The sequence below is a fragment of the Helianthus annuus genome, chromosome 9 (assembly GCF_002127325.2).
Source record: "Helianthus annuus cultivar XRQ/B chromosome 9, HanXRQr2.0-SUNRISE, whole genome shotgun sequence".
NCBI classification, from domain to species: Eukaryota; Viridiplantae; Streptophyta; class Magnoliopsida; order Asterales; family Asteraceae; genus Helianthus; species Helianthus annuus.
In genome coordinates this window covers 123,791,308-123,803,331 of record NC_035441.2, presented here as the reverse complement: position 1 = coordinate 123,803,331, position 12,024 = coordinate 123,791,308, and the positions used below count along the sequence as shown (strand labels likewise).

The 12,024-nt window shown below is 43.0% G+C and overlaps 1 protein-coding gene and 1 non-coding gene across 2 annotated transcripts; both read right to left on the bottom strand.

Annotated features, from left to right (window-relative positions):
• Window positions 1-2,150: 2,150 nt before the first annotated feature.
• Window positions 2,151-2,834, bottom strand: LOC110942642. Its single transcript, XM_022184416.1, has one exon. It carries the CDS (start codon window positions 2,832-2,834, stop codon window positions 2,151-2,153), a length of 684 nt encoding a protein of 227 aa, XP_022040108.1.
• Window positions 2,835-7,795: 4,961 nt separating this feature from the next.
• Window positions 7,796-7,902, bottom strand: LOC118482419. The gene has a single exon (XR_004868458.1). It is a non-coding gene; the product is annotated as a small nucleolar RNA R71 (small nucleolar RNA).
• Window positions 7,903-12,024: the final 4,122 nt, after the last annotated feature.

The window sequence follows — 12,024 nt, the reverse complement described above, 5'->3', positions numbered from 1 at the left end:
TATGCCTAAGAATATCCAACCCCTCTTCCTTGCTAACACACCTCCTAAGAATGCGATCTACTCCTATCCTAAAGAGGTATCATCCCAAATATACTTCTTCGCATCTCTAATCAACTTCCTTCTTTGTTAGGCATTCATATCCTTCATCACGTACCCATTAGCAAGATAATTCGCCATGTCACTAAGCCACGACAATCCTTCTTTCTCCGCCGAAACAAAATCTATGGACTCATGAGGGAATTTATCTCCTATCGCCTCCTCACGAATCTCTTCCCTACTCGGATCCTCTAAACGCGAAAGGTGATCCGCGAAAACATTTTCCGCTACTTTCTTATCCCTAATCTCTATGTCAAACTCGGAAAGGAGTAGAATCCAACGGATGAGACGGGGCTTAGCATCTTTCTTTTGGAAAAGATAGCGCAAATCCACATGATCGGTGAATACTATAGTCTTGGAAAGCACAAGGTATGACCGGAACTTGTCGAAAGCAAAGACAACAGAAAGAAGTTCCTTCTTGGTCGTAGTGTAATTCTCTTGAGCCTCATTGAGTGTTTTACTCGCATAGTAGATAGGGTGAAAGTGATTCTCCCGTCTTTGACCCAAGACCGCCCCGATCGCGTAGTCGCTCGCGTCGCACATGAGCTCAAAAGGTAAGCTCCAATCGAGGGATACTAGAATGGGTGCACTCATGAGTTTTTCTTTAAGGAAATTGAATGCTTTAAGACACTCCTCATCGAAGATAAAGGGGGCGTCCTTCTCAAGGAGTCGAGTCATGGGGCGAGTGATTTTTGAGAAATCCTTAATAAAGGGCCTATAAAAGCCCGCATGACCTAAGAAACTACGGATGGACTTGACACTAGTCGATGGAGTGAGCCTACGAATTGTATCTATCTTGGCTCCATCTATCTCTATCCCGGCTCTAGAAATATTATGCCCTAAGACAATCCCCTCCGTAACCATGAAGTGACACTTTTCTCAATTAAGCATCAACTTCGTCTCAACACACCTCTTCATCTTTCTCGCTAAATTCCCTAAAAAGTGATCAAACGAATCGCCATACACCGAGAAATCGTCCATAAAAACCTCCATAGAGCTCTCAACCATGTCTTGAAAGATCGCTATCTTGCATCGTTGGAACGTAGCCGGAGCGTTACATAGCCCAAAAGGCATGCGTCGGTACGCATATGTGCCATATGGACAAGTAAACGTCGTATTCTCTTGGTCTTCCGACGCGATAGGGATTTGGAAAAAGCCGGAAAAACCATCAAGGAAACAATAGAATTGTTGGCCCGCAAGATGCTCTAGCATTTGATCGATAAATGGGAGTGGGAAGTGGTCTTTCCGGGTGGCATCATTGAGCTTGCGGTAGTCAATACACACACGCCAACCGGTAACCGTACAAGGAGGGATGAGCTCGTTTTTCTCATTCACGACAACAATCATCCCCCCTTCTTGGGGACAACTTGAGTAGGGCTCACCCATGAAGAGTCGGATATGGGGTAAATCAAACCGGCTTCCATAAGCTTCAACACTTCTTTTCTAACAACCCCTTTCATGTTAGGATTTAAATGCCTTTGAGGTTGCACCACCGGTTTAAATTCATCCTCCATAAGAATACGGTGGGTACAAAAGGTGGGGCTAATCCCCTTAATATCGGACAACTTCCGAGCAATCGCCTGCTTTTGCTCCTTTAGCACCTCAACTAACTTCCCCTTCTCCTCCTTCATCAATCTAGAAGAGATAATGACGGGCATACTAGAATTTCCCCCTAAGAAAGCATACTCTAAGTGGGACGGGAGAACCTTAAGCTCTAGGGGTGGAGTATCTACGGGTTTACTCTCACTCTCTTCTCTAATCTCACATAGCTCCAAGGTCTCGGGAACCTAAGACGAATCTACCTCCTCACCTTCATCAACAAACTCCTCTTCAACTTCGCCCTCACTAACTAGATCGGCCCCACTAATGAAATCTATGCACCTATCAACGCACGAGATGAACGAATCTAGGAAGTAAACGGAGTGACATGGACCACTAGAATCATCGCTACCACTAGGATGTTGCATGACTCTATCTATCTCAAAGGTAACTATCTCATCACCCGCACGAAGTGAAATATTACTGTCAAAGACGTCGATGACGGCCTTTGCGGTTCAAAGGAATGGACGGCCAAGAATGATCGAGACTCTCTCATCGGCCTCCATGTCTAAAACCACGAAGTCTACGGGGAACACAATCTTATCTACCTTAACAAGCAAATTCTCTATGACTCCATAAGGATACTTGGCCGATCGGTCGGCCAAGGATAATGACATACGCGTGGGTGTAAGCTCTCCTAACCCTAGCTTCTCATAAAGAGAAAATGGCATCAAATTGATGCTAGCACCTAAGTCGGCTAAGGCATGGGCGGGGGTAACGGCACCCCCGAAGAAGCAAGGAATGGTGAATGTACTCGAGTCGGTTAATTTCTCCGGTAGCTTATTCAAGACCACCGCGGAATAACCTCCGGTCAATGGGATGTTTGAAAGCTCACCTATCCTATCCTTACGTTTGAGAAGGTCCTTAAGGAATTTGGTGTATTTAGGCATGGACTGCAAGGCTTCGATAAAAGGAAGGTTGATTTTTAGTTGCTTGAACATTTCGAGAAATTGCCCATATTGCTTAGCATATTTTTGATGCTTAAGGCGGGCGGGGTAGGGAACGCGTGAATGATCAACTAACGGTGAAGGCCTAACCCCTATGGGACGTTTTTCGACACTCTTTTCTACTTGAGCCTCCTCGGTGTGTGCGGTACTTGCTGGGTCTAGCCTATGTTGCACCTTACTGGGAGCTTCCATCTCTATCTCCTCGTCTACCTCTTCCTCATCCTCTACCTCTACACTCTCTCTAACTACCTCCCCTAAACTCTTTCCACTACGGGTAGTAATAGCCTTAGCTGAATGGTTAGCCAGGTTTTGGTAGGTATTTCCTAAGAATTGACCAGGAGGGTTCTCTTGTAACTGTTTAGCTATACCCGCTACTTATCGCTGAAGATCTAAGAGTGTGGATTGTTGATTTTTAAGCTGAAGCTCTTGATTTTTGTTTATTTGTTCTTGATTTTTAGCGAAATTACTAAATTCAGTTAAAGTTTTCTGTGTAGCCTGATCTCTCACCATCAACTGAGCAAACAACTCCTCAATCCTACTTAGACTACCCTCTGACCCCTTACCACTACCTTGACCTTCTTGATTTGACCCCCCACTAGCAAATTGACCCCCTGAACCTGAACCACTAAACTGACCTGCCTGACCTGAACCTCCACTAGTGTATAGACCGGGCCCCCTATTTTGATACTGACCAAATGGAAAACCAGGAGGATTACTGGAAGAGCGGAAACCACTATTATTGCCACTACCACGCCAGTTGGAGTTATAATTAGAATTATTGAAAGGATTCGTGGGACCCCTAGACTGACCGGCTATAAACTCTACCTGCTCGAGTGTAAGTGTGGGACAATCTATCGTATCGTGGCCTCCCCTACAAACCTCACACCTATCGACCTTTTTCTTAATCTCATTCAACTCCTGTTTAAAAAGATTTCTCTATCCTCTCTAGAGCAGCATCTACCGATGAATCCAAGCCAACTTGATTAACCCATCGAGCGGCCGAGGAGGTAGTCATAAGAGTGGAAGTCCTGCTGATAGTGCTATAGTCCATGTCAGAATGGGCGAAACTCTCAAACAAATCATTGCACTCATTAACTGTCTTTTTACCCATCAGTTGCCCTCCAGCAGAAGTATCGAACCGGGCTTTGATCTCAGGGGTGAGACCATTGTAGAACTTTTCTACGAGTGCCCAATCCGACAAACCATGCCGAGGACAACGAGAAATCAGCGTTTGGAATCTCTCCCAGGCTAGGTGATAAGGCTCATCAGGCTCCATCCGGAACGAATGGATCTGATCGCGTAGACGAGATGCTTTGGCTGGTGGAAAATATTTAGCTAAGAAAGCATCTCGTAAACCTGCCCAGGTGGTGAAAGTTCCCGCTGGCTGCGAATCGAACCAGACGGCTGTGCGGCCAGCGAGATAAAATGGGAAAACCTGTAGGTACCTGGCATCTAGATTAACACCCTCAATAGAGAAGGTGCTGCAAAGGCGGGTGATTCGGTTAATGTGGGCGGGGGCATCCTCATTATCGCGGCCGTGGAATTGGCACGAATTAGTGATGGCCATCATGATGTAGGACAGGATCTGCCAGGACCTATCATTAGCAATGTTGGGAAGGGTGATGGGTGAATTAGCACCGGTGAAGCCGGTGGTGGCTTGTTCGTAAACGGTTCTATTGGCCATTTGAGTATTAGGTGTAGGACTAGGTATACAGGAACGGGAAGGTGGTGGGGAGTTGCGGGGTGACGACTTCGGGGTGAAGTCAAAGGCCGGTGGTTTAGATTGGAGTATAGAGTCAGAAGTGGCTGAAGATGAAGTAGAAGACTTACTAACCTTTAAACTAGAAGACGAGAAGGCAAACTTGTCGATCGGCGGCTTCCGTAGTCCCTGAGAACGTGTATGGGGCATTCACTACAAAACCGAAAATAAAAAAGTAAGACGACTCTAACAAAAGACTCTAAAATAAAAACAAAAGACACTAGGACTATTTAGACACCTACGACTCGAAAACACACAAATAGCACACAATGATATCAGATGAAGTCCAAACAAAGTAATCAACGCAATTGCCAAGAATCCCCAGCAACGGCACCAAAAAGATGTGCTAAAAATTAGTTTAATAAAATTAACTAAATTAACCTAATTCTAGACTCTAAGTAATACTCTAGACTCACTAAGACACACTAAACTACTAACCGGCAAGTGTACCGATCGACTAGTATAGCTATTGTAAGTCCAGATATCGAACCCATGAGACTACCGAATTACGCTAACGACTATATTTAGACTAGACTGACACGGATTGAACTATTTTGTTTGTTTGTTGGGGGGGGGTTTCTAAAAATCCTAAGAAAGCAATTAAACTAAATTAACTAAAACGAATTACTTTGGACTTTTCTCAGACAGTGGAAATACTACCTAGACTCGAATCCTGGTTGCTTTTAGTTATGGATTTTATATGAAAGTTGATTACTATGGACCGGGATCGTAAGATGCAATGTGTGCAAAATGCAACATATAAATTACATCAAATGTGGCATAAAACTAACCCTTTTTTAGTACTAATGTTGGAAAAAGTGTGTTTTTGTCTTCCTGTATTTTCAGGATTAAATGAGCTCAAATGAATAAAAGAAGCAAAAAAGCAGCTAAATCTAACATAAATACAAGAAAAGGAATGAACGTGGCATGCCCGACCCCCCGACAGCATCCTCCCAAGCAAAAACAAGAGAACAGAAGGCTGAACACGCCCCGTGCTCAATGAGCACGGGGGCATTCCCAAGTGTCTGCAGAAAAAAACAAAGTAGTAGAAGCTTCTATCGCCCACCACGGGGGCGTGTCCAGCGGACACGGGGCCGTGGTCAACTCTAAGATTCGTAGAATCTAGGAAAATCTTGATAGTACAGATACGCTTTTGCACACGGGGTCGTGCCCAGCGGACACGGGGGTGTGGTCAACTAATGCAGACAAACTGCATTTAATGAAGAAAGAGAAGATGGGAGGACACGGGGCCGTGCCCAATGGACACGGGGCCGTGTCCGGGCTTCTGTGCAGGCTATAAATAGGGGTGCTTGGCTCATTTGCAAACCATCCCTTGGCAAACCACCTCTCTCACACTTCACCCACTCACCACCACCATCACAACCCACATCCACCACCATCATCCATCATCCATCATAGAGTGTGTGAGTAGTCTCGGGATCCAAGATTGATCGTAAGAGTTCTTGACAATCAAAGGCCATGTTTGCCTAAGTCTCTTACATCACTTGGTGAAGACAAGTGTCTAGTGTAATAATTTTTATTTTTAATCTTTTCGCACTTTTTATTTGGTTATGTATTAATGACTTTAATAACTAGTTTCTTATGTTGAAGGAGAATCTTCCTTATCATTTGTCAGTGGTGTCTTGGCATTATTTTACTGTCTATATAAAATAAAAGATTTTCACCATTCATATCTCCACGGTCTATATGGAGATATGTTGGCTACCTGGTCGGGGGTTAAGGGAATGGTTTGGTAAGAGTCTTGCCTTGTTCAGTGTATAGATCCTGCAAGGACATGGGTCAATTTTAGTAGGACCTCCTTCAATACCTACTGTTATTTGATGACAGGGGTCCAAACTCTTTGACCTCCTCATATGTAAACTAATATTAAAACTTTAACCCGGCTATTTAGGATTGTATCCCTGCTGACTCAAATTTCTTAGCCGAGGGTAACGTCATCTTCAAAAGAGGGGCCCACCACATTACGCATTAATAACTTAATTAATTATCTTTCAATAATCCAACCCTTTAGGATTGTATCCTTGCTGACTCAAACTACTGGGTTGAGGTTAACGTCACTTTCAAAAGAGGGGCCTACTACTATAACTAAGATAATCTCTTAAAAAGTGCATAAGTGCGAAAGTAATCAAATGTTACACTAAACACGAGTCGGATCCAAGTGATTCATCTTGTCTATCTGTTTTATTTTTATTTTTATTTTTCAGCATTTTTAGTTTTTTTTTTATTTTCTAGTTTAAAACCTTTTTCTAAACTTTTGATTTGATTAGACGTTGAGGATAAACCGGTATTAAAAGCTCTTGTATCCTTGGACGATCTCGGTATCTTGCCAACACTATACTACGCTCACGATGGGTGCACTTGCCCATATGTGTGTTTGGTGTTAATAAACTATCGTGTTTTATAAATTTAAAACTTGACTAACGTGTAAAAAGGGCTAAAAATATACATAAAAACCTATAACACCACACGCGCACCAAGCTTTTGGCGCCGTTGCCGGGGACACAAGGATTTTAAGAAAGTTAGGAATCAACAGCCTAATCTTTTTTCTTATTTTTCTGTTTTTTTTTTTTTGGATTTTTTCAGTTTTCGCAGAGCTTAGCATGGGACGTGCCTGGTCGGACACGGGCCGTGCTCAGCATTGTTACTGGCAGTTTTTATTTTCCGGGTTACAGAGAGTTGAGCACGGGGCCGTGTCAGTGCAACACGGGGCCGTGTCGAGCTCCCCAGTAACAGGGATCCAGAAAACAATCACTGTATCTCCGACCACGGGCCGTGTTCACCTGAGCACGGAGCCGTGGTGAAGCTTCTGACCAACGTCCTTTTTTGTTTTTATTGCAGGACTTGGAACCTAGGCGCCACGTCTAAACTTTCCACGCAGTGTATGAGCTCCAGTTCTAGTAGAGACATAAAAGAACATCTAGACGAACCCGAACGCTTTCTAAGAAAAAGACTTAAAGCTAAAAATCAAGAGAAAGTTTCGGGGGACCCACTTTCAATGGTGGACCAACGTACCCTCATGGATTATATACGACCCACCGTAGGTAATCTCGGCGCTGCTATCAATACACCAAATGTCGAAGCCAACAACTTCAAACTTCGGCAACACTTGATACAAATGCTTCAAAACTCCGCAACCTTCCATGGGCTTGCGGACGAGGATCCCCATCTACATATTACTAACTTCTTAGAAATATGTGATACCTTTCGGATCAATGGAGCATCAAATGACGCCATCCGCCTTCGAATGTTCCCATTTTCATTGAAAGACCGAGCTAAGGCTTGGCTAAACACCCTCCCAGTTAGCTCGGTAAACACCTGGGATGAACTAGCCCAAAAGTTTCTATATAAGTATTTCCCTCCTGCTAAAACGGCTAAATTAATGACTGAAATTAACACATATTCACAAGAGGACGGGGAATCCTTATATGAAACTTGGGAAAGGTTCAAGGAGCTACTAAGAAAGTGTCCTCATCACGGTCTTGCGGTATGGCAACAAGTATCCACTTTCTATAATGGGTTGTTGCCACACACAAGACAAACACTCGACTCTAGCTCCGGGGGACTTTTAGGTAATCGCCGCCCAAATGAAATTTATAATCAAATTGAGGAAATTGCTCAATCCAATTTTCAATGGCACACTCTCCGAGGCACAAAATCTATTGCCCCGGGCGCCCATAAGGTTGACGAAAGCACCTCCTTGCAAGCCCAAATCGAAGCCCTTTCTTCAAAAATCAAAAAATTAGAAATGGCAAAAACGGCTTCGGTTATGGCTTGCGAGGGGTGTGGTGGGCCACATGAAAATTGGAGCTGTATGAAAGAAATAGATAATCAAACAGAATCGGTAAACTACATTGATAATAAACCTAGGCCGTCGGGTCCTCCAACGGGCACCTACAACCAAGGATGGCGTAACCACCCTAACCTCGGTTGGAGAGAACCCGACAATAGTAGTAACCAACAAAATCTAAACCAACGAACAAACTTTCAACAACTAAGAAACGAGTCACAAAATTTCTCTCAACAACAAGGGGGACGAGAAAGGCTTGAAGATACCATATCTCGCCTCATCTCCGACACTGAAAAGAAAAATTCGGATCGATTTCAACAACTGGAATCAAATTTTAGAAACCAACAAGCTATTATTCAAAACATTGAAAAACAATTAAATTAACTAGCTCAAAATTTCTCCGAGAGACCACAAGACGCGTTACCAAGTAATACCGAAACCAACCCAAAGGCGCGAGTACATGTCATCACATTGAGAAACCGTACTGTGGGTCCCGAGGAGGCTCCATTACCTCCAACTGAAAAGAGCCGATCTAGCCAAACCACAAATCCACCAACGCCCCAACAAGAGACGGCTTCTCCACCAAATCAAGAGCCCACCAAGAATCCTCCGGTTCCGTACCCCGATCGGTTAATTCGCCAAAAGACCAACGAGCAATTCGCAAAGTTCGAAAATTTGCTAAAACAATTGCATGTTAATGTTCCATTTATCGAAGTCCTAACTCAAATGTCTAAATATTCAAAATTTATGAGGGACTTCCTCACTCATAAAAGGAAAATTGAATCATTGCAATTAGTTAATTTAAGCGAAGAATGCTCCGCCTTGCTACTCAACAAGCTCCCGCAAAAGACGATTGACCCTGGAAGCTTCACAATTCCTTGTTCGATTGGGGAATCCCCCATTCGCAATGCACTAGCCGACCTCGGGGCTAGCATCAACCTCATGCCCGCATCAATGTTCAACCGACTCGGCCCAGGGAAAACAAGCCCTACAAAAATGAGCATACAACTCGCCGATAGGTCCATCAAATATTCACAAGGTGTCGCTGAAAATCTATTGGTCAAAGTCGGCGAATTTGTCTTCCCGGCCGACTTTGTCATACTAGATATGGAGGAAGATACCGAAGTACCACTCATCCTAGGGAGGCCATTCCTAGCTACGGCCCACGCAGTGGTAGACATGAATGGTGGAACACTAACATTGAGGATTGGGGACAAGGAAATGAAGTTTAGAGTTGGAAAGAGAGTAGAAGACGACGACCCGGTCAATTACATGAAGGTCATAGACTCGAGTTTGGATGATGCTCTCCGACGGTGCAACATGGGATGCAAAACATCCCACTTGGGTAACATATGACCAGGATTTGGGTCTAGCCAAGGACCCTTATAAACGTGGTGCACCACGGAGGCATTCCGCGAAACTATTCTTAGTTTAGTTTAGATTAATTTTTATATTTTCTAGTTTAGTTTTAATTTTCAGTAATAAAACACACTCGGGATGGTAAAGGATACCAAGGGAAACTTGAACCAGCAACCCATGCACAAAAACAGAGCCTCCCGCTAAATTTTCTTCATTATAGCTAGTTCAGCACGGGCCGTGTCCCGCCAACACGGCCCCGTGCTGAACCATTTGCAGAGAATCGCCCAGTTCAGGTAACTGGACACGGGGTGTGTTCGCTGAACACGCCCCCGTGCCCAGGCTTCTGTTTCTTTTTACTAGTTTCTGTTACTGGCAAACTGAACACGGGGCCGTGCTCGGACACCACGGGCCCGTGTCCAGATGCCCAGTAACATTAAAATTTGTTTTTAAACACGCTTTTACACATTCAATCAACCTAAAAACTTATTTTTGAGACACATTAAGGACAATGTGTAATTTAAGTGTGAGGGAGATGCTAAAACCTTGAATCTTGCAAATCCTAATCACAAGCCTTACACAAAACTCTATTGGAACCGCTAAACACCCCAATTTTTTTCAAAAAAAATTTCATTTTTTTACTTGTCTAGGTTTAATTTGGGAATTTCAAGTTCTAAAAATGTTATATTTTTACAAATTTACAACCGATAGCGTCGTGATAAAAAGAACCAACATAAGAAAATTATGAAAAGGCATGACAAATCTAGTTATAATTTGATTATATATACTTGATCACATAAAAACCCATTCCCACAAATAGTGAGTTTTGAGCCTTTATTGAGCATACAAATACACATCTTTAAACTAAATGCTCATTTTTTGTTTCTTGTGTGAATAGCCGCTTGGTTCTTACGACTCTAGAACTTGCCATGACGATACGTTCCCGGTCCTTACCAACTTAAACCCAAGTAAGTAAATGATGGAGGCACTAGGACTAACCCTTTTTATTTCAACACCATTATTTTTCTTTTTTTTTTTACCACCTACCCAAAATCCCCCTAGTTAACCCCTTTGAGCCTAAACCTTTTCATTTCTTAACCCAAAACAAACACCCTTTTACCCACCAAAACCATTTTTCATTTTAAACCCTTTATTTAAGTAACAAAGCTCGGTTTTTCTTATGACTTCCTTATAAAAAAAAAGAAGAAGAATGATGATGAAGCCGAAAGAAATAAACAAACAAGTTCATCAAAAAGAACTTTGTTTAAAGAAATGCTTCATTAGAATAAAAAGTCATAAAAATAAAGTCTTACGAAAACCGACGCTTTTTACGCCTTTCGCCCTTTTCTACTAACCACTAACCAAACCACCTACCTTTAACCCAAGCCTAACCCTTCCCCCAAAAGTCATCTTGATATTTACAAAGGTATATAGTTAAAAAGGAGGAGGATTGATTGCTTGGCAAGCTTATGGTAGAAGTAAGTTCCATGCCGCTTTCGAGTGTTTTCACAAAAATACACCTTCGGCCGAGTGTTGAGTGATCCCCCGTGAGGTATGTGAACTTGTATATAAATGGAATTTTAAAAAGGTATGTTATCCCCCTAATAAGTAATTTATCTTATGTAATGTTTTAAATAAATCATGACGAATAGGATTGTAAATAAATAAAAATAAAACTTAATAAAGAATCTTGGAAATCCCGACACTCTATGACAAGCCCAAAACCCTTCTCTTCTACCCATTCCATTTGGGAGTGTAAGCCACATTGTAAAGAGTTTTGCTTGAGGACAAGCAAAGATTCAAGTGTGGGGGTATTTGATGTGTGCAAAATGCAACATATAAATTACATCAAATGTGGCATAAAACTAACCCCCTTTTTAGTACTAATGTTGAAAAAAGTGTGTTTTTGTCTTCGTTTTGTATTTTCAGGATTAAATGAGCTCAAATGAACAAAAGAAGCAAAAATGCAACTAAATCTAACATAAATACAAGAAAAGGAATGAACGTGGCTAGCCCGAGCCCCCGACAGCATCATCCCAAGCAAAAACAAGAGAACAGAAGGTTGAACACGCTCCGTGCTCAATGAGCCCGGGGCGTGCCCAAGTGTCTGCAGAAAAGACAAAGTTGTAGAAGCTTCTATCGCCCACCAGGGGGGCGTGTCCAGCGGACACGGGGCCGTGGTCAACTCTAAGATTTGCAGAATCTAGGAAAATCTTGATAGTACAAATACGCTTCTGCACACGTGGTCGTGGGTAGCGGACACGGGAGCGTGGTCAACTAATGCAGACAAACTGCATTTAATGAAGAAAAAGAAGATGGGTGGACACGGGGCCGTGTCCGGACTTCTGTGCAGGCTATAAATAGGGGTGCTTGGCTCATTTGCAAACCATCCCTTGGCAAACCACCTCTCTCACACTTCATGTCACACCTCGACCCGCAGCGGAAAAGGTGACCGGGGC